Source organism: Lineus longissimus, chromosome 19 (assembly GCF_910592395.1).
Source record: "Lineus longissimus chromosome 19, tnLinLong1.2, whole genome shotgun sequence".
Lineage (NCBI taxonomy): Eukaryota > Metazoa > Nemertea > Pilidiophora > Heteronemertea > Lineidae > Lineus > Lineus longissimus.
Window position 1 is genome coordinate 8,220,459 of NC_088326.1, and position 23,427 is coordinate 8,243,885.

Genomic DNA, 23,427 nt, shown 5'->3' on the forward strand with positions numbered 1-23,427 from the left:
AGTGACAAGATGATGATTCCAATATATTATTTGAAAATCGTTTAAATTTTTTTCAGGCCTTGGTTCTTGGAGTTGTGGCCGAACACTCCATGCCATTTACCCAGGCACCATTGATGATAAAGGTTGCTCAGGAACTTGCTCGTGACCAGAAAGCCCTTTCTCACCTGAAAATGGATAGAACAACTGCAAGCTATAAAATGCGCATGGGGCTTGGCCAGTCTATGCTTGAGGATACGATTGAGAAAATCAGGAAAGAAAAGTTCTCGATGAACATGGACGAGTCCACTAGCGAAAACCTGAAGAAAGTGATGGAAGTTCTTGTTAGCTTTTATGATAATACTGCTGAATCAGTTGTCGTTGAACACCTTGCCAGTCTTGATATTTCCCATTCGGGTGCAGCACCCTTGTTTGGGGATGTGTGTGACCTATTTCAACGACATGAACTGCCTTGGAACAATCTTGTGTCTGTCCTACTGGACAGTTGTAATGTGATGCGGGGGTCAAAAAGTGGACTGGAAACTAGGCTTAGGCAAGGAAGAGCACCACATTTGTTAGATATTGACGGGGACTCGTGTCACCATGTAAATAATTGTGCAAAGGTATTCTGCAAACCGTTTGAAGGTTATGTAGAGAAGTTGCATTCAGATATTCATACAGATTTTAAATGGTCTCAGGACCTGGTAGATATACTGAAAGAGATCTGTTTGGTATTGGGGATAAAGTTCACCATGCCCGAAAGATTTGTAAACCATCGCTGGCTGTCATGTTATGATGTCAGCCTTGGCAACATTCGGTTGTTTGATTGTTACAGGTTGATGTACTATGGTTTCTTGTCTAAAGCTGACATGGTTACATACAGCAATGTGTTAGATGAGATATTTACCAAGTATGAGGTGAGTGATACTGCAAGAAAGCAGATTAGGAAACTTCATGGGGTGTTAGGAGCGAAGAACATGACCAAGGAAGGTACTGACCGTAAGAAGAGAATTGTAGAGAAAGTTATTTTCAAGGAGAGGCTAACTCTGCTTATTCTCAATTTCTACATTTCAGCTCTAGCAATGTTGAAGGAATATGTATGTCTCTTTCAGCTCAAAGAACCAATGCTCCATAAAATTCATGATCAGCAAGAGGCACTAGTAAGGAAATTCCTGTCCTGTTTTTGCAAACCTGAGACGGTGTCCAGTTTATCCTTAAAGGATATTTTGAAGCTTGACTTTTCAAGGACTGACCTCTATCTTCCTAGGAAGGAGATGTACATAGGACATGCCCAATCCATAGTTGACAAGTTTCAAAGGATTAGGAAGAATGATAAGGATGTTGTGTCCTTCTTCCAAGCAGTTGAGACTGCATACAGTACGTGTGCCACTTACATGGTTAAGAAACTTCCAATCAACAGTGTCACTTTGAAAACACTATCAGCTGTAGATCCACTCGCCCGGGGCCATTCTAATACCCTCCGCTTCATGAAGAAACTGCCAGCTCTGTTCCCTACTGTGGACATTGATGAAAACATTTTCACGCTTGAGTTGCACCAGTATCAAGTTGATTTGTCGCTACCAAATGCAGTTGATCCTGCTGGCACCGCAGTGCGTTTGGACAAGTGGTGGAGTCAGGTATTCAAATCCGAAAACTACCCTGAGCTCACAAAGGTTATGAAAGCTGTGCTTAGTATCTTCCATGGGCCGGCTGTGGAGAGTGCCTTCAACGTCATGGGTGATATCATTGACGAGCGAAAGTGCAGAACGAACATAGCCACATATGAATCAATCCAGACAGTAAAATACAAACTCAGATCTAGTGGTAAAAGTGCTATTCAGTATTTTCACAGGCCTGACAAATTGCACTCTCCTGTCAATGGCCGCATTTGCAAGGGAGTCCGACATGCCTATGGGCGTTACAAGGCTGAACTGGATGGGCAAGCCAAAATGAGGAAGGCTATGCAAAAGAAGCTTGATGTCCAAAAGAAAAAAGTCCTCAGCAAGACAAAGGCCAAAATCTTGATGACAACTGCAGAAAAGGAATGCTTTCGCGGGCATGAAGCAAAGTTAAAGAGGCTTGAAAGACTTCAGAAACTGTCCCAGAAGATGACCAATGCGAAGAAAAAGTAACCATTGTTTTATTCCCCTCCCCCTTGTCCTTTGTCTACTCTTACTGTGGGATGACCTCACTATAGTTGAATCCAGTCAGTTAAGTTTTTCCAATCCTGCTGTATTATTTGGTCATTGTGTTAGCCAAGGAAGTGTGCACTAACTTCCTCTTGTCCCTCCAGTCCTGCCTCAACATGTAGGCTACTGGCAGTGGTATATGTGGGGACAGATCAGGGTAGGGTATACAGCTGATTTGGTCTTGGAGGTATTTCAATTAACAAATTATTTGTTAATAATACCTCCCTGTTTTTGTTGTATCTTGTAGGAATTATAGGTTGTATGTAATTCTGATGTCTGAGTTTGAATAAATGTTGGTTTAAGTGAAATGTCATCTTGTCACTTTTAGTATTTTTTACATGCAAAGGCCCTAAACTTCCTTATGATTCAATTACTTCTGCTGGAATATAATACTTCAAATGACTCCATAGACAATTGAAAATTAATTAAATCTGGCAGAACAGTAGGAGCCTAACCCAAGAAGCCTATGACCTCAGATGCCTGGAAATGGCGTCTTTTATCCTCCACTTTAAAAAAAAATCGATTTTTAAAATCCGTCAACGCTTTCTATCTCTGTGCCGATTGTGAAAAAATAGACCAACTTCTGCGTCCAAAACCACCCTTATACGATATTCGGACGACTAAAAGAGGTAAGTGGACGTGTTAAGCACATTTTTATCTTCAAAATAGCGAAGTTTCATGATGATCTGTAGCTCCGAAGGCATGCTCCTTGCTGTCGAAATCTCCGGTTGCCAGATCGTCGAGGTGTCATGACGGCCAAAATTTCTCGAAATTGCTGCCTATTCATGGCTCGATTAAACTTATGTACACTGCATCATCTATAATAATTATACGTTATAATACTTTAAAAACAACTAAGGATTACTAAAATTAATGTTTTATGATTTAAATTATAACTGCATAGTCGATGATTGCTGATAATCCGAACCAACTTTCTCGAGGTTGATATGCTACGCTACGACGATTTGGTCACGTGACCTATTTCACGCCATCCCATTGGTCAGGGCACTTTGTTTACAAACATCACACCACGTGTTTTTGATGTTTTGATGCCAAATAATCAATTTTCATTTGATTTAAATGCTGTTTCACCTTATTTTTTATCATTGTAGCCTTTAAAAAATGACCATTAATTTACTTTGCACCTGCATCCACTGTTAACATGGTTAAATAATCTGATATGAGGAAAAAAACCTTGGTTATATTGTTATTTGTATCTTTGGCTTCCAACCAAGTAATTTTTTTCTAATTTTCTAAATATATTGTTTTCTTTCTTTATTTCAGGATGTAAAGATGCCTCCTAAGAAACCGTGTTGAGTGATAAATCCCAATGCTAAACCAGGAATTGCGAAGCAGTTCCAACTTGACAACTTTTCAAGGCCTACCCTTCATGCTGATGATTTTCTCAATGGACATGTGCTGCACCTATATGTTTCATGTGAGAACAGTCGTGCTTTGACAGAAAAAAACTGCGTTCATATATTCCTTCCGAGCAACAAGATTCTGTCGATCCTCGTCATCTCGTGGCTGAAATAAACGAAACGGCCAGGGGCCATTGTGCTCACCGTATACATCTTTTAGTAGGCAGGATCATGCTTAGTTTAGAGGTGAATATGGTGAACACAATCGGGCATGAAGACTTTTTTTAGATGTGTATTGATGTCAAGTAATAAGACAGGGCAGTATATATAAGTTTATGATCCAACCAATAATTGTCTATGACATCAACAAGATCAATATCGTGTGATTGCTAAGAGTCCCTGCAATAAAAAATTCATCGAAAAAAAGTCAATAATAAGCAAGATATTGCACGTCCTACTTTTTCAGTTTTGACCCCCCTGGTGGCCAAATCAAGAATCAGATGAGGCCAAAATTCGGTGTCAGAGATTATCTGATGTAGGGGGTTACATGTACCAACTTTCAAGTTCATAGCTTCAGCAGGTAAGAAACGTGCCATAGTTACACTCTAATGGCCAATTTACGCCATTTGACCTATGTGACCTAGAAAAGGAGGTCAAATCCAAAAATCGTAGGACATGTTGTGTATCCTTGCTAGAAGTCCCTGCCATAAAAATTTTATCGAAAACAATTCACTCAAATAAGCAAGATATTGCACTTCTTCCTTTTTCCATTATGGCCCCCTGGTGGCCGAATAAAGGCCCGTGCACACCAAAACCGCGCGTCGACCGCGGCGGAAAACGCGGCGGTTTCCGCCTGCAGACAGGGGTCACACAGGGGTTACACCAGCGCGCGAAACGATGCGCGAGGCGCGCTTTTCTACGCGGGAAATTCGTCCATTTGCCAAGATGATGGAGCCAGAAGAGGACGTCTGTGATATTTTGGCATTTTATGCCTATCTAAAGCATAGAAAACGCAAAGGGCAACGTACAATTTGGGTGCATGATATATTCCAAAAAAGGAAGAAGCTTGGCGAATATCATCACTTGGTGAAAAGTCTGTTCTCCTATGAAGACAAATTCTTTGAGTACTTCAAAATGAGTCCATGGCACTTTGAACATGTCCATGCTCTCATAGAGGCTGACATAAGGAGATCCGATACTAATTATCGCGAGGCAATCACCACTAGGGAACGGCTGGCCATTTGCTTGAGGTAAGTGATAAAAACTTGATCATTCAGTTCCTTGTAACAATGTTTATTTAACCAAACATACAAAGTGTAATGTTTTTGCAATCGTCGTTGCAACTGAAAGATGATGAGTGAACGCATCACATCACATCACACTTCTCTGTGATGTATGAAATTACAGTGCAACATACGGCCAAAATAACACTTTCCATAAAACCTATAAACAACCTATATCAAGGGTACAAGGGCATCTTCGTTGCACGGATTATTGTCACCGACCCTCCTGGTCGTACACTGATCGAGACAAGAAATATTGATAAAAGTAAATTCGAAACAACAAAAATTAAATCGCGAACATAGGCTTTCTGGGTGCTTTTAAATGAACAGTCAACAGTACTTCACGCAAACAGTCGTTCCTCTACATTAGTTGTGTGAAAGTGCCTGAGTATGATGCATCAGACTCAAATGTGTTACTTGAGAGGGAGGCTGGTGTTTCACTCCGAGGCATAGGGTTGTATGGAAGCCTTTCCGCTGCCATCCCATAAGGTTGACTATAGACGCTAGTACTTGGTTGTGTGTAGCAGTACTCCTGTGTTGGTCTGAGTTGTTCTGCTGGTCGAGAATAAAGATGCTCCATTTCAGCATCATGGACAACTTTGTGGATGGAAAATCGAACTTCTGCCTGTGCTTTTGCGGGGAGCTTTCTGATGCTGTTTGCCATGGAATTGAGAAATAGGGTTACATAGTCGTCGGTTTCTTCTGCTCTTTTAGGGGTTGGTTCTTTCTTTGCTTTGAGGTAGTCAACAATGGCAACCTCCACTTCATCTGCAGCTTGCGCCTTAAAGCATCGCCTCTTTTTAGGTGGAGGTCTTGGAGTTGAGGCCGGGATCAAGCTAGTACTAGTAGATGGTATGTCTGCAACTTTGGAAGAAGGCGCTGGTTTCACAGGTTGAATTATACTGACGTCATCACTGTCATCTTCAGACAAAGGTTGCTGAGTATTTCCCTCTTGTGCTTCAACATCAGCAGTGCTTTCTCTCTCCGCCTCGCTATCGCTCAGGTTACCGCTTGTTCTGAAGAAAAAAGGTGGATCACGGTTAGAGTCGGAGGCATTGTCTGTGGCCGAGGTTAATGAGTCGGTACGGCTGGTGAGACAGAGTTGGTTCGTCAGGTTGGACTTGATGCCAAAGTTATTGTGGGGATAAAACCTAGGTATTTGTAGTCTACTTACTGGCGTTCTCCTAGAGTTGGAATTATAAATTCGAGTAGATGGGCATATTTATACGGCTTCACTTCTTTGGCCCTTTGTCCACTTTTGGTCTTAGATTTCTGTCGATATTTCACGAAGGCATCCCGGATATTCTTCCACTTTGTTTTTGCTTCAGTAACTGAAAGGATATTGAACAAGTACTTATTCTAACCGCTTTTCTCGTTGCAGGTTCCTGACAACTGGCGACTCATACTTAACAATATCATTCAGCTATCGTGTCGGGAAATCAACAGTTACTTCCATAGTAAGAGAAACATGCGATACCATTTGGAAGAGGCTTCAGCCATTGTATATGCCTAGACCCAACAGACAACAGTGGTCTGACACGGCAGCAGGATTTGGAGACCGTTGGCAATTCCCAAACTGCCTTGGTGCGCTCGACGGCAAACATGTCCTTATTACAGCACCTGTGAACTCCGGTAGTATGTACTTCAACTATAAGAAATCATTTTCTGTTGTTTTGATGGCTCTTGTTGACCACAAGTATTGCTTCAGCGCTATTGACGTCGGGCGTACGGTTCGAATAGCGATGGCGGTATTTTCAAAGCATTTCCACTCGGCAAGAAACTCGTGAATGGAACTCTGGATATACCTGAAGACAAGGCACTGCCAGGTACTACAGAACCTATGCCTCTGGTGATGATTGGAGATGAGGCGTTTCCGCTTCGTACTAATCTGATGCGTCCAGTACCGGGACGTGGACTCTCTAAAGAGGACAGGATTTTCAACTACCGCCTGTCTCGTGCACGTAGAATTGTCGAAAATGCTTTCGGCATCTTGGCAAATAGGTGGAGGATGTACCACAGGAAAATACCACTTGACCCAAACAATGTTGATTAGGTAGTCCGGGCCAGCTGTATCCTGCACAACATGATGCAAACCGACAGTCACCCACAAGGAGCACCAGCTTGTCCACCTATTGAGCAGGGCGGCGACATAACTGATGGAATTTTGAGGGACTTGGATGACAATGGAGGTCGTTCAGGTGCTGATGCAATGGACGTTAGAGACAGATTCAAAGAGTACTTTTCGTCTCCTCAAGGTTCCGTCTCGTGGCAGGATCAATGCTGCTTTGGGCATTGTGAGGAGTAGCGAACAAAAACTTTGGCGTGCCCGGGGCCTGTTTTTGAAGAGTAGGTCTATCATAGATTGTGGGTGACCAATGTCCGCGAATTCATATTCACTTAACATGTACACTGTAGCTTACTTGAACGCAACTCGGGACACTTTTCTGCGAGATGTACTTTGTACTGATCAGGTGTAAGGTGACTAAGATATAGAATTATAACAATTTGATGAAATTTCGTTATTTAGGATATCAGTCCACATGTATTACCTTGTTTTGACTTTTGACTATATGCGAGCAGCAGAATCTGAATTCTGGAATTTGACATTGGATACAATAGTGATGCCACCTATGAACGAGGAAAACACTTTCTTGTGTAAAGTGGACACATTATACATCTGCCAAGGTTGTCTTCTTTATAACATTTCATACATTTGTTATCTTGAGGTTGGCCTATTAGAGAACTGTAGCCTGGCTTAAAAAGGCACATAAGCATCGACCTTGAAAGTACATTTGAAGGGAAAATAAAGCAAACTCTCACCATCAATTCCAACTCGTTTTCCAATTGTCTTCCAGACATCCTCCTTGAAATCTGATCTTTTGTAATCTGCCTGTCTCTTGTCAAACAAAATCGGATTTTTCTCTACCTCGATAATCAAAAGTTCATGTATATCATGCTCGGGTCGCTCAGGAGAGGACTCGCTAGGTACATATCTCTTCGATTTCGCTTTGGGCATGATCAAGCCAGAGTTCCTGCTGTTGAAACAACTGGACCACGTGTGTAGATGAAGATATGACTGCACCCTCTTCACCTGATCTGCAGACTGAGCATGCGCAGTGAGAAAAAACGCCGCGGCTTGCGGGCTGAATAACTCAAAAGTTATCTGGCGCGGCGCCGCGCCCGCGCGTCAATTTTTGCCGCGCGGTTTTGGTGTGTCCTATTCATAGAAAATCTATTGAAGTTATTTTCGCGGCGATGAACGCGCGTCGTTTTTCGCCGTCGCGGCCCGCGGCGCGGTTTTGGTGAGTACGGGCCTTAAAGAATCAGATCAGGCCAAAATTCGCCATCAAAGGTTATCTGATGTAGGGGGTTATATGCACCAAGATTCAAGTTCATAGCTTTACTGGTTAAGAAACGTGCCATAGTTTACACTCCAACGGCCAATTTACGCCATATGCCCTCTGTGACCTTGAAAAGTAGGTCAAATTGAAAACCCGTAAGACATGTGATGTATTCTTCCTAAGAGTACCTACCATAAAAATTTTATCGAAAACAAGTCACTTATAAGCGAGATATCACACTTTTTAGATATCCACTTTTGGCCCCCTGGTGGCAAAGTTGAGAATCTGATCAAACTGAAATTCAGCACCAGAGGCTATGTGATATAGGGGGTTATATGTACTAAGTTTCAAGTTCATAGCTTTAGTGGTTAAGAAACGTGCCATAGTTTACACTCTAACGGCCAATTTACGCCATATGACCTCTGTGAAATTGAAAAGTAGGTCAAATTAAAAACCCGTATGATATAAGATGTATATTTGCTATGAGTACCTACAACACAAGTTTCATCGAAAACAAGTCACTAATAAGCGAGATATCACACTTTTTAGATATCGACATTTGGCCCCCTGGTGGCCAAGTTGAGAGTCAGATCGGACAAAGCTGTGTACAAAGTTTTAAGTTCATAGCCCTAGCGGTTAAGAAACGTGCCACTGTTTTTGAAACAGGATACGACGACGACGGACGACGACGACAGACGGACACTGCGGTATTGTAAAGACTCCCCTACGGTGAGCCAAAAAGTTGGTTTCCCTTACCCTGGACAAGTTTAAGAAGCTTTCAAATCCCAAGGAGTTTCAGAAGTTTGAGTCCATATGTCGTAAACATTTTTCGATACATTCATATAAATCTGATGGTCTACAAGCTGCGCCAGTACCAAGTACCAGCATCCAAGTTGAGCAATTTGATGATGAACAGACAACTGCTGTAGTTAGACCTCTCCCGAATTCTCCTGTCAAAACTCGGCAAACCGCCAAGTGTACTGTTTGTAAACTCCGCCAAAAAAGTTTGAGGTCGATGAGGGAAAAACAACTGCGGATGCAGCAGGAAAAGTTGATTGCCATTAGAAATGTGACTGCTAAACAGAGAAATAAAGGATTTCTCAAAACTCTGCGACAGACGGTCAAACGAAAAGATTTGAAAATCTCTATGTTGTAAGAACAGTTATGCACCTCAGCAGCCACATTGGAACTCGACATTGCAAAGAAAGCCCAAGCCACTTTAAAAAGAAAACATCAGAGACTGAACGCAAAGTATCAGGCATTAAAAGCATCCCACAGGATATCTGCTACAAATGAACAGGAGATAGGCAATCTTGAAGTTAAGATCTGCAACAGAGATGAAGAAATCAAACAGCTCCAACATGACAAGGCAGTGCTCGAAGAAAGAGTGAAGGAATTGGAATCAGATGTGATGCCGACAAAGACTGATGGAAAGTCCTATTTCCCTGACATGCGCATGATGGTGTATGATTGCATCGTAAATCAAGTTCCCACCAGCAATGTCCAGAACATAATTAAGAAGTTTGCCCTACGCTGTGGTGTTACTTTACAGGATGTGCCTGCCAGAACCACTGTGGAAGCCATGGCACGGGAACTTGGTGTCATAGCAGAACTGCAAACAGCAGAAGTGATCATAACCGAGAAAGACAACACCATTGGTTTTGACGCCACCACTCAAGAGGGAGTCCACGTTAACGCTATTCATGTCATCACCAAAACAGAGTGCTATGCAGTGGCTGTGGATGAGTTGGCAGGTGGTACTGCCGATGACTATCATTTACATATCTGTGAATCTGTGGATAATCTTGTCGATGTCTATACAAAGTTTCATGAAGATGCGGACTACCAAACTACAAGGCAAAACATGATCGACAACATTTCAAACACGCTTACTGACCGCTGTGCTGCTAATCATGCTGCCATACAGCTTGTTAATTGATCATTGAACAAGACACTAAATGAGTTAAACTGCCATCTGCATCCTCTTGATACTATTGCTACAAAGACCAGAACTGCCTTGAAAAAGTATGAACAAAATGTTGCCTCTGTGAAATCATTGTGGGGAACAGATTGCCTTGCAGGCAATATTGTAATTCAAATGAACAAAATGCGCTACAAGGATGGCAAAGGAGATCCTCGTGGATTCACAACATTTCTGGATGACGAAAAGATCCCGCGTGGAATTATGCCTCGATACAGGGGCAACCGTCTTCATGTCCTTTTTCACATTTGTGGTGTTTTTGTGCAGCATCATTCACTGTTCAAAAAAATTTTGGAAAAGGGAACCGCTTGTGGTGGCTTGCGTAGAAGTATTTTGACTGATTTTGTGACCGTTACCGCTCAAGTTGAAATGCAAGTGGTAGGACTGATTGGAAAACTTCTTACAGGACCATGGATGAAAACATTTTACACCTCTGCTGTCGATCAAATTGATCATGTCGAAGGTATTCAAGTGGTCAGGGAAGTGCTTGCTCAACTGAAGGACCGTATAAAGGAACCATTGGCCATGCTGACATGCACCACAGATTTCTTCGGCAATGTCCTCAATCAACCAACAGAAGACGCCACCCTTCAGGAGTTGAGAGAGCAACCAAAAGATGCGACTCACTTCAAGGACATGACAAAGGCTTGTCTTCAGATCATAATTGATGTCCTAGAGAAACAGTATGAAAAGTACTTTGCCTGTGAGATAACTGAAAAGTTAAAGGAAGAGACCAAGTCTTCACGTTCTCATAATATAGACGCCGAAGAAATTATGGGAATGTTCAGCGCTGCACAAAAGAAAGCCCCAAATGCAACTCTTTGTTTCCTTTCGAGCAAGATGAGGGCACAGAAAAATAGGACAGTTGACTATTTAGATGGTTTAGATAAGGAGAGAAGAGATGCAATTCTGAAGAAGGCTGTGCAAGTAGGGCAACAACAGAGGCGAAGGAGAAAGGTAAAGCAGAAGGAATTGAGGACGGAGTTGTCAAGGAGGCAAGCAGACAGGCAGCAGGCGAGAGACGAGACTGAGAAAACTGGAGAAGAGACTAAAAACCCTTGATGTTCATAACATTGCAGAGGAATTTCCTGAACTAGATAACAACAAGCAGGATAAACTTGCAGAACTCTTGTCTGGTAAATCCATTGGATGTGAAATATGCCATGTGTGGTATGATGATGGACAGCACGTTGTCTACAATGGAAAAATTGAAAAAATGAAAGCCAATGGGAAAAAGTGTGTTGTTGCCTATTGGTCTCGAGATGAGACTTATGATGATGCCACTGACTACGATATGTCGATCTTCGAACTTGCGGCAGATCTCATTTCTGATGATCTGACAATGTAACTGAAGTCTCTCTCTTTGACTACAGCATAGACCGGTTTGTGTGACTAAAATATTTTGATCCATGTGCCTGAAATAACAAGAAATATCCTCGTGAAAAACAAGACTTAATTTGTATGTTGTGACCGTATTATAGTGAACTGTGAATGTGTCTTGCTGTCTTTCAACTGGATCTGGAATTATTGGTGATACTACATTAGATCATTGCCGGTAAATAAGAACTTTTTAGTACAGCTAATTGTTATTATTAATTCTGAAATTTCAGCAGGTAATATCAAGAATTTATTAGACCCTTATAAATTCTTGGTTCGTGTTCATACGGGTTGTGTCAAAGTGGAATATCGATTTTCTTTGACTTCAGGAAGTAAATTATAATAATTAAAATCCACCAAGTGCCTAAAATATTTTCTTTCTCCTAGTGAATGACTGTTTTAATAGGTGGAATCAAACAAACAATCTATGATCTAACTTCACTGAAAATTTCATGGAGATATCTTAATTATTAAGAAAGTTACAAGCAAATAAGTGAACAAAATTAACTTTTCGGTCACAAAAGGCCTATTATTTTAACAGTATAATTATCGGTCGAAAAACGACGTTAATTATCAAATTAAAATATCTGTAACTTTCTTAATATTCAACAGAATCACATGATGTAAGTGTCTTTTTAAAGTGCGTTCTTAGCTCTTTTCAGCAGTGTTCTTTAATTTGAGATAGGTGGTGTTTGAAAATTTTCTCAACATACCTACATGTACAGGCTGGGTTAGGTGAGGGGCTATCTCAGGGTAGAGGATCTACAACTGGTGATAATTTTGAGGCACTTCAACCCGGTGCCGCGGATGCAGATCCTGCTTTGCCGAATGAACCTGCTGAGCCCAGTTCATCATCTAAAAAGATCAAGAGATCACCTGCAGCACAGAGAGTAGATAATATCCCAAGGCAAAACAGAACCGAGAGACAGACTGTTGAAGGAACCCGGATGTTTGATGTTTCTATATTTGCGGCATTACTAGCGTTGGACGTTCGGTGCGGTGATTGTGGTAATTTAGGACTAAATATTTCAGAAACTGAGAAGTTGAGAAGAGGTCTCCTTAGTGTTTTCACAATTAGCTGCTCTAATTGTGATTGGTCTAAGCAATTTGGAACATCCAAGATGGTGAACAAAGTATCAGAAATGAATCGTCGATTCACGTATGCTATGCGGACTATTGGTTGTGGCCATGCGGCTGGGGTAAAATTTTGCTCTGTTATGAATATGCCTCCACCCCCTGCCAGGAAAACTTATACATGCCACAACAAGGCCCTCAGAGAGGCTGCCAAGGCTGAAGCTGAGCAGTCTATTGTTATATAGTAATTATCTTTGATAAATGTCTTATTTTAGAAACCTCAATTGACCATGCTTTATTCAGCATCTCACAGATTCCAGTCTTGGACCATCGAGGTCACTTCAGTTCAATATTAATTGCGTCCTTGAAACAATCAAATTGTTTATAGACTTGTCAATCTCTGCTCAACCATTCTTGTGAGCCCTCTGCCATTGGTTGCCTCTAGAGCACCATGTTGTGAAGGCACCGCCCAGTTTGCCGTGGGACCAATCACTGGAGGTGGCGCGAAAGCCAGCCCCCACGTGTGGCCGATCCCGCGGGAAGACTGGACACTTGCCCTGTCAACTTGGACTGTGACAGTACCTACGTCTCCCTGCTCGTGAGATTCCTTTTGGCGTTCGGCCGTTCGATAAATATTCTTAAGCTTGCGAATGTGATCTGTGCTGCTGGAACAGTATGAAAATGTGTGACTTTATCTAAGGAAGAGAACCGTGAAACAGGATATCTTCGTTCTTTCGTTTATTCCGTGTTGTGATCCATTTTTCCTGGACTTGTTCAACATCATCTCGGAGAGGCGGTAGCCTCGTGCTGCCGTGCTAGATCCCATCTTCTCGCTAAAAGACTCCAATCTGATGGAATAATTCCCCGACCAACAAATATATAACATGGTGAATACCTGATGACTCTTCGTTTGAAAGGATGTTTCGATATTCACTACGATTGTGACGGATTTTTATTCGCAAATTTCTAGGCGTGCCGGCGTGCATTTCGGATCGCCCTGCATGCCCTGAGCATTTCGGGACACTCCCACACATTCTCTAGTGCATTGTGCACCGTCATGTGTTAGTATCATGACTGTCATGGCTAGTGTTTGAACTTTGGATTTGATTCTTACTGGATCGATTCTCCCAATGTGATGATTCTTTTGCGGATCTGATTCCGACGAACTATTCCGATAACTACTATCATTTTCCATCATCACCAATACCATTTCGTTTCGGATATCCGAGTGACTTTGCTTTCAATCTCCTGATCACCGTGTGTGTGCACTGTACTCAGTGTACATACAATACATACACGTATACCAATGTGCAGTAGTGTTGTTGACGTTGTGCATCTTTCGAACTCTCTCTTGTAAATCTGTCATGTCTGTGACGAAACCTTTATCATATTGAACACTCAATACTACAACAGTGCCGTAGTTACAGTCTTCTTGGGACCCAGTCTTGAGTCCATTCATTCATAATCAAATCGGAAGCCATGTCGATGTGATTAATATTCTGGATCTAAACATTTTTCTCGTCTCACTGCACTCTGCACATGTAGGCTATGTCATGCATGTGTGAACTCTAATACATACAGACTTCTGTTTGTACTCTGCCTTTTGCATTGTACATGTAGCTCTCGAGCCTTGGGAAATTTGTGTTGGGTAACACGTACACAGTCGGTCACCATACTGTGGTTGACCCTCACAAGTTGTCTCTTGTTCCTCGATCTACCCCTGATTGGCATTGCCAAATTGCCAACTTATCCATACTACCATGACAATCCTTGACACTGACAGGAAGGAAGGAGGCTTCTCCATGCCACCTAGTGCATGTGGAGACACCAGTCAGCCCTGCAGACCATAATTTGGCTACCGCTATTCCATCCATGTCCATTGTGTTTTCAACAGTCTCCCCACTTTGTGTGATGGAACATTTCAAACTGAACATTGTGTGATCCTACATCTCCAAACTGTGAACTTTCCTATAAACTGTTTTCAATCATGGCATGAACTCAACATATTGGTAACTCAATGAACTCTTCTTAACTCTGATAGCCTAGATCTTTATCACCAGTCAAGGTGTGGTAACTATAATCCTTTTCAACACATCATTACCTTGAGCATCACGTAATAGCACACAGACAATTGGTTCAATTTTAAATTGAAGTATTCTACCCTCTTGGCCATATAGTAATGTAGTATAGGGCCTAGTAATATTTGATAGACTCACACTCGTAATTCTGCTGCCGTGTTCGGATCAACGAGAAATATTTTTATACATGAATGTTTAACCATCTGCCATTATTCACATTTGCTCATTCCTATAAATAGTTCCCTTTCAGCTAGCTATCATCAGATTGATAACCTATTGTGTAAATTGACTTTTCTCCACTTTGCCAACTTTACTCTCACATGTTATTTAATCTGTTCATATGTAGCCACCCTAGCATGGACTGATTGCGACGACAGACAGATTGCCCATTTCCATAGTCAGCCCCACCCTAATTGTCATATTTAAGCCCACATGCATGTTTAGCCCCATCAGTTAGTCTACTGTTTTTCAGTACATTGAAACTGGATTAAGAATACATTACATGTAGCCTACTCTCAATCTTATTAGCTGATTTAGACTGAATTTAAATAAAAGATTGCTACCCCTTAGCCCTTGACTATACCAGATTGTAACATCCACAACATTATCGAAATTTATCTTAACTTTCTGATGAGGTCCAATTAGTCATACCAACTTCCATAACAATATTGCACTTTGTGCCCACTGTTTTCTCATCTTTTGTAAATGCCCCTAAGATCATATATTTAAAGAGAGACTTCATAGATATTTGATGTACTGATAAAACTTTAGAAATGGGTTAATGGCAGTCATTTAATCAATCCTGAATGAAAATAATTATTTTCCTACGGATAGTTATTTTTTAATTAGCGTTTTAAAATTTCCAAATCCATCGTCTGCTACGAGCCTGCTAAAGAAATTCCAATAACAGCCGCCATGTTGGATGACGTCACGAGATGGACACTGATATCGTGTTTTGACAGCGGTGCTGATAAGCCAAAGGTGTCAGACGAACCATGTTCCTGAATGCTAATTAGAGGGATTATCGGGCTAAACAATGGGATTAACTAGGAACTTAGGCCCCTACAGGCTACATAAAGGTAAAATGTTCTCATCAGCGGCATATACTGAAAGATTGCGATGGATTGTACAAGTGAAGATACTGCCGAACCGCCGGAGAAGAGGACTAAAACCCTGAAGAAGCTGAGGAAAGACCGGGGAAAACGATGTGTTGTTTATGGATGCGGTAACACCACATCAAATAGTGAATTCGGAGCGCATTTGTTTCCTGATAGAGCTGATGATTCTCGGAGATTTAAAGCTTGGTGCAGGGTCGTTTCCCACTCCCGTTCAGATTTCGTTTGGACCAAAAATGCAGTGATATGTAGTGAACATTTTCCCGACGATATGACCAACAGTGTGTCCAGGCAAATGCAGAAAGAAATGCTGGCGAAGGCATATCAGAAAGATGCCAAGGACATCAAAGTGAACTGGAGCCTGGCCGACGATGCGATCCCGTCCGTTTCACTTCTCCCCAGCAAGCCGAAACACGGGACCCCTGCAGTCACAGAACGTCCGAAAGCTACACGAAGCCCTCTCACCCCAGTTCCTGGTCCTTCATCAGACATTTTTACGACCCCCAAATTGACTGGAAGTCAAAATGCCGTCGTGATAAGGGAGAGAAAACGAGTAAGTCTTGTTTTGTTTACATTCTTGTTATGCTTATTATGCATTGTACTCATTGTAGGCCTATGTATGAAGCATCACACAGGAACAGTCATGACAGTATAAGGCCCATACATTTCCTTACTTCCTGACGGATGCATAGAGCAGTTAGACAATATAAGACGAGATAATCAGGGGTAGACTGACATGTGGGACAATCACTGGCAATAATTTCATTCTTTTTACAATTACATAGGACGTGGAGGCTGCTGGTGCTTGGAAGGAAGCCATGGATTTCCAAGCTGCTATCGAAGCTGATGTCAGTGATGATGAAGATGGTGGTCAGGAATCTGTGGTGAGTTGAGAATCAAACTAACAAGCTGACATTACTCTGGATGGAACAGTAAAAAATTCCCCCATCATCATTTCCTTCCAGGTGAAAGAAAACATTTTGTCTCTTTTACTCAATATTTCGGAACAGAATTTACAACAAGCAGCCATGTAACTAGACTTGACTATGCATAGCAAAAAGTTGAATTCATGAAACAAAGTTTTGGCAATGGTTTTTATTTGAGCTCTTTACTCCACCTTTTCAGCCTTGTCAGACCAAAAGTCAATTCACCCAAGTGAATAGGCGAATTCGGCGACCAAAGCATCGTTCGATGAGGGTGCACACAAATTATGAAAAACCAAAGACCAAGGTGACAGTCTCAATAGGTTAGTATTTTTAAAGCATAATATACTAATATTGGTCATAAAACAGGGCGACTCCATAAACAAGTAGCTTTTGCCAAATTGAACACAATAATAGAATTTATTAGGGAACTGAGACAAGTTTGAGAAACTTTTTGTTTTTATATTCAGGAACACAAACAGATGAAAAGGTGTGCAGCATTTCCAGCATTGATGTCAAGCCAAATGTTTCCTCATCAGGTAAAGCTTTTATGTAATGATGTTTTCAGAGAAATGAAAAAGACAAACTGTGAAAGATCTCCGTCTATGTCTAGATAATATGTTGGAACTGAACGCGGGAAATTTTCACAGCATCTGCATGTTGTCTCACTGTCAAGAATCTATCCGATTAGTTTTAACATAAAATCGATATGATATTGCATGTTCTAATGCTACATGTATATTGAATTTTACAGAAACACCAACTGGAACTGACCCTGACCACCTTCCAAACATAGCCACAGGAAATTGCCCTCAAGCCAAATCAGCTTCAAATGAAATGGAGGATGGACCTGGGTCAGAATCGTCTGATGATGAATCTCTTGAAGATACGGTTGATCCCCTTGACAAGAGCTATGAACCAGCAGAGAGCGACATCAGCAGCGAGGAGGTCTCTGATGAAGAATTCAACTTCATTGATAATGAGAATGAGTGAGTATTTTACTACATTTATGTAACACTACAGTGTCCTTGCATTGAAGAAGGTTGTCTAAAACATAATCATGTAATCTGATATAAGCCATCTCAACATAACAAAAAACAATATAGCATCTAAATGTTATTTCCAGGAATTTCTATAAAAAGGGGCCCAACACTGGCAACAGCTTGTACGATCATTTTTAAAAAACAGCCTTGTAAATTTACCAGTGATATTGACCAGTCCACAAAACTGATCCTTTTATATAGTCATCACCAACACAGATCATGCAGATTGGAATTTTTCCTGTGCTTTTGACTTTTGTGTATTCTTTGTGAATTTTCTCTCGATTTTTCCGTAGGAAAGATGATCCACACTGTGAGACGAAGTACCTGGTGTTCCACTCGAAATTGATGGAACTCTTCAAGATATGTCCTGTATGCTGTTCCCCAGCCAAGAGACACATCAGGACCCTAGGGACATATCTATCCATTAAGCAATGTTGTTCCAATAAACTATGTTCTTTTGAAAGGTAAGATTGAAGGAAATCCTGTATTTTTGTATGAAAATTGTTGTCATGTTTTTTTCCCGGATTGCCAAAATTTTGGCTAACCAAGTACATCAATCAATTAATACATCTTTCAGCATTAGTGTGACTAAATAATAGCTCGGTGTTTAATAGTGTTTTCTCCAGAGTCCTTTTCACTTGGTACATATTGTGTCATGCTGAACATTGCTTTCATTTCAGATTTTGGGAGAGCCAACCATTTATCAACCGTATTCCAGCTGGAAACTTGCTGCTCTCCAGTGCCATCCTCTTCGCCGGTTCAACTGCAGCCAAAACGCTGAAAGTCTTCAGTTATCTTGGATGCCAAGCGATAAAACGGGGCACCTTCTACCAGCACCAGAGGCAATACCTGTGGCCGGCAGTGATGACAGTGTGGCGGGAGAACCAGCAGGAAGTGTTGCAGCAAGTGAAAGATTCCAGGAAGCCAGTTGTTGTTGGAGGGGATGGTAGATCAGACAGCCCAGGGCATTGTGCAAAATACGGCTCCTACTCTCTCCTGGAGTTGAATGTCAACCGCATTTTGGATGTGCAATTAGTTCAAGTAAGTAAAATTATAATTATTGCTTTTCAATTACACAGGCGATATAAAAGAAAATTGTACATGTAAATATGGATCAGTAAACCTTGTTTTCAGATTATCATGAAGAAGATCACATTAGATTACATTGTTGATATCATACTGTTGCCGTTAAATGATGATAATCATACATAAAATGTCAACAACATGGATTTTATTGGAGAGTTTGTTCTTATTGTAATGTACTTTGTGGAACACTCCTCCAGATTGTACATGTAACTAGATTTTAATTTGATTCCATGAAATTGATATGCACATTAGGACAAAAGTATCAATCTCCATACCTCATCTCTTTCAGTCGAATGAAGAGGGCGTCAACCATAGTATTAACATGGAGAAGGAAGGGTTGATTCGATGTGTTAGATACCTGGAAACGGAGGATGTCACTATTTCAAAAATAGTGACTGATCGGCATGTCCAAATCAACAAGTGGCTCAGAGAAAATCTACCGGATACAGACCATCGTTTTGACGTCTGGCATTTGGCCAAGAGTAAGTGTCCGTAGTGTCTACATATTATATTAGGCATGAAATTATTTAGAGTACAGTACTGTTCTTAGATTGAACTTTTCAGCCTGGTCCAGTGTGGAGATTTGTTAGAAAAGTGAATGCACGAGTCAAGAGAAACACTTTACAAAAATGAATGTCATAGTCCATAGCAAATTGACAATTGCTAGAATTATTAGGACTGTTCTCCTTTTTTCCAGGTTTGAAGAAGAAGGTTGACAAGGCTTCAAAGGAGAAAAACTGTGGGATTTTAGAGGAGTGGCGGAGGTCTATAATCAATCACCTTTACTGGTGCGCTGCAACAACTCCAGATGGGGACCCAAATATGATGCTGGCCAAGTGGTTGTCGTTGGACAACCACATGCACAACAAACACAAAGGACATGGAGGGGTATATCCGAAGTGCGGCCATGGTCGATTAGTTGGGCGGCAGAAGGGCACGAAGTGGCTTGAACAAGGTGAGTATTTCTCGAATTGATATCGAAGACCCCTCGGGTATCGACTTGAGTGGACATGCATCACGACATGCACAAAGTTTTTGGAGAGATGTTTCAAAACAAAACTCTCGGATAGAATGGTCTGTCTTCTAGTGATAAAATGAACATCAAATTATTTGTGTGACCTATTCACATTTTCAAATTTCAGGATCGGCAGCATCAGTGAAAGCTGGCAACATTATTGACAATGCCTACTTCAAACCTCTTTGACTCTTTCTGGGCAGATATCAAGCAGTCAAGCTGCCCATAATCCATTCTTCAGAAATGTCTTATATCATACATGTACGGTATACATAAGAGGAAGTAAATTGCAAAGTTGTATAAAATAATTGTATTTTTAGATCATTAAATGTACAAATCACACACCCAGTCAATGGGTGAAGACTAGCAAATGCTTTTACTGAAAACTCCATACAGTACACTAGGCCTTTCTGTACAAAACTGAAGTAAAAGCATTTACAAGTCTTTATTCATATCACCCTTTGTTTCTAGAATACATGTAAGGTAACAGTGACAAAAAGACAGATTTTATAAGTTTTCAAAGAGTGCGAGACATGACAAAGAGTGAATATAGGTTCGTGCTTGACAGATGCTTTACAAGATAAAATTTTCCTTTCATTTCAGGTTATGTCGACAAGTTGATGGTAGAAGTTCAGCGCCGGTGCAGAGAGAACGACTTTGACTTTGAGGACAACAATATCTACATACCACCAGCACTCTGTAGCTCATATGATCACCCTAATAAGGCTGAAGCTGTTGACAGCTATAACGAAAGACACAAGCGATACTCCAAATCATGTTACATCCAGCCTTCACGAAAATCCACTCGTTGAATCCGTGTACATAAATCTATAGAGATTCATGTTCATGAACAATCCAATGGCACAAGTATTGCATGACACTGGCATGACTGGGTGATATGAATAAACACTAGTGAATGCTTTGTGATACATTCTATAAATCTAGTCATCCAATGTTAGGTATTTGAAACCAACTGCATCCCCAAGAACATAAAATCTTAACCGGATCTTCTCCAAAGCACATGCTGGTAGGGGCACTCGATTCTTTTTCCCAAGGAATCCCCAGCACCACCTGACGAGTTGACGATAGGCAACGTATCTATATTTCCTGAAAGATAATGCATAACATTAGTAAAGGAGTAAGGTATATGCATGACCAATATATCACTAGACGTATGTTTTGTTAGTCATGTTGTGACTGACTACTCTTCATTATGTATTATGAGTGCAATATTTTTTGATCATTTGTAATAACATTAGGAATGAAAATATATTATCAATATTGAATGAAATACAAGTATCACGTACTCATTTGTTTCTCCATCTACTGCCGCCCGATATTGCTGCTTGTAATGGGAGTAGGCAGTCTGTAGCACCCACACATCAAGGCAATTGGACTGGAACCCGGGATGTTCGGTGATGCACCGAATGTTTCCGCCATGTTCCTCGTTGTACGCCTCAATTTTCCTCAAAATTGGTTCCTTTTCATGGCAACAGGCATTTTCTATTGGGACATCTTGCACCTCACATTTGTCACCACATATGCACCTAAAAAGAAAATATCACACATTATATTTATAAACAAGGCAAAGGTGTCTTCCACATCCAGTGCAGTCCAGCTAGCTGCCAATGCATGATGTGTGTGCTTAGTATGGTTCATTAGTAAACAAAGTGATAACATAACATTAGCTAAACGAAAACGGCAAGTTAGGCATTTGTAGGCACTGCTGCAGCAATATCCAGTCAACTAACATGGAAGCAAGAACTTATAACGCAAAAAGGAAGCCAAGCTCAAGCTGTACAATGAGCGAAATTGAAAGTCCGAAAATCAATTGTCGGACAAGTGTTTCGAAGCATCCAACGAAAAACGCTGCTAATGCACTTCGAGACCAGACAAATAGCGACAATGGATAAGGAGACCGTGAGATCTACGTGATTTGTACCATTTGTAACTGATAATATTGTCAAAAATGCATTTTTGCATCCAGCAATTCACGTACCAGTTTTGCTCCTCCATACGAAGTCGCCAGAATCTATCTTCCTCTTCCTCGTCATCAACATCCTCGCCTTCTTCCATATCCTCAAAACTGCCTTCAACAACGGGCTCGAACTGGTAGCCAAGAATGACACCAGTTACCACTGATTCATCTCCACTATCCGTGAAATTACTCGAGGATGTTACAACGCTAGCATTATCACTATCAGAAACTTGAAAATCACTTATTGCGCTCGAGTCCGACATGTTGAATGTGTACACAGGCACTGTGGGTGAAAACGAGGCCGAGAGAGCTGTCCATTTCGTGACGTCATCGTAATGGCGGCCAGGCGAACCGTGTTTTTACTGTGATTATTAGCAGACGACGCAAAACAGTGATGAGACCGAAACAAAAACTGTTAAAAGTAAGGAAAGGAGTGGGCAAACACAAAAAAAATTATGTTCACTCAAATTTGACTATAATAAGTGATTCAAAAATGCAAAGTTGTCCTGAGCTCTGAAGTCTCTCTTTAATTCCTGGCCAATAGGCCCCCATTGCATTTGCATATCCGGTAGTGTGACATTTAATTTGGATTTAGTAGTGCATTTCCTTTTCAGAATCCGACCCAGTTTCTGCCTTGTGCACATAATATAATACATGATATACAATGCAATATCTGACAATGTAATATTTGTGAGCTGTCGCTAGACATTATTCATATCACTCTCAATTTTTGTACACCGTACTACCTTGTACTTCAATTTCATCTTGGCTTTTTATCACCATATCTACATTTACCAACTACCAGCATTTTACTAGTGCCACCATAGAGTAAAGAAAACATTAAAATCATCCTTGGAGGTTCCTGATTTAATCAAAAAGGTCAAAATAACCTTCAATAAGGTTAAATTCATTGTGAAACATGCAATAGCTATCAAAACAAGTAGTCATTAGTCAACCAAAGAAAGATTTGTGCCCTGTCCGCCATGCTTTTGTCCTGTCCGACACGTTCTGCGATTGGTTTTAAATTTCCCATGAGGTGTGTCATTTTTCTTTTAAAAATTTCTTCATGATATTACTGTATACTGCCTTAGGTAGGAGGAAAATGAATCCTGTTTTCATAAGTCTCTTAGTTTGGAAAAATGAAATGGCCAGGGCCATTGTGCTCACCTCATGTGGAGGAAAGATGGATAAAGAGCATGGTATTGTGTCATGTAGTGTTAGGTTTGATGTAGGTCCAAGCAATTACAATTTCCCCAAAATGGCCAATTTACAGTACATTCGACCTCTGTGACCTTGAAAAGTAGGTCAAATCAAAGAAGACCCGGGTGACAAATTGAATGGTTGTTAGAATTAGATGTACCTATGATATAAAATTGGTGCCAATCGGGCAAGTCATTACTAGGAAAAATGGCATTTTGATGAATTTAGGATTTGGCCCCCTCCCTGGAGGCCAAACGGCAAATCAGATCGCACCAAACTTCGGTACCTGAGATCACCTGACCAAGGGGTACATGTGTACTTAATTTGTGATCAATAGTCATTGCAGTTAAGAAACGTGCCATAGTTACGGCCTGACGGCGAATTTACGTTATTTGACCTCTGTGACC

General features: G+C 41.0%; 4 protein-coding genes across 4 annotated transcripts; 2 read left to right on the forward strand and 2 right to left on the reverse strand.

The window, feature by feature from the left end:
* The first annotated feature begins 206 nt into the window (after positions 1 to 206).
* On the forward strand, positions 207 to 2,108 carry LOC135503467 (uncharacterized). The gene has a single exon (XM_064797042.1). The coding sequence runs from the start codon at positions 222 to 224 to the stop codon at positions 2,106 to 2,108; it is 1,887 nt and encodes a 628-aa protein (XP_064653112.1). The 5' UTR covers positions 207 to 221.
* Positions 2,109 to 4,399: 2,291 nt separating this feature from the next.
* LOC135503468 (transcription factor Adf-1-like) lies at positions 4,400 to 7,825 on the reverse strand. The gene is made up of 3 exons (XM_064797043.1): positions 7,630 to 7,825; positions 5,984 to 6,140; positions 4,400 to 5,825 (listed from the first exon to the last, which is right to left on the reverse strand). Exons 1-3 carry the CDS (start codon positions 7,823 to 7,825, stop codon positions 5,171 to 5,173), a joined length of 1,008 nt encoding a protein of 335 aa, XP_064653113.1. The 3' UTR covers positions 4,400 to 5,170.
* A 9,681-nt stretch (positions 7,826 to 17,506) lies between these two features.
* On the forward strand, positions 17,507 to 20,031 carry LOC135502786 (uncharacterized). Its single transcript, XM_064795891.1, has 6 exons — positions 17,507 to 17,687; positions 18,035 to 18,205; positions 18,422 to 18,782; positions 19,117 to 19,309; positions 19,525 to 19,782; positions 19,970 to 20,031. The coding sequence occupies exons 1-6, from the start codon at positions 17,536 to 17,538 to the stop codon at positions 20,029 to 20,031; spliced, it is 1,197 nt and encodes a 398-aa protein (XP_064651961.1). The 5' UTR covers positions 17,507 to 17,535.
* Positions 20,032 to 20,180: 149 nt separating this feature from the next.
* LOC135503228 (uncharacterized) lies at positions 20,181 to 22,326 on the reverse strand. Its single transcript, XM_064796696.1, has 3 exons — positions 21,842 to 22,326; positions 21,150 to 21,389; positions 20,181 to 20,949 (listed from the first exon to the last, which is right to left on the reverse strand). Exons 1-3 carry the CDS (start codon positions 22,081 to 22,083, stop codon positions 20,784 to 20,786), a joined length of 648 nt encoding a protein of 215 aa, XP_064652766.1. The 5' UTR covers positions 22,084 to 22,326; the 3' UTR covers positions 20,181 to 20,783.
* Positions 22,327 to 23,427: the final 1,101 nt, after the last annotated feature.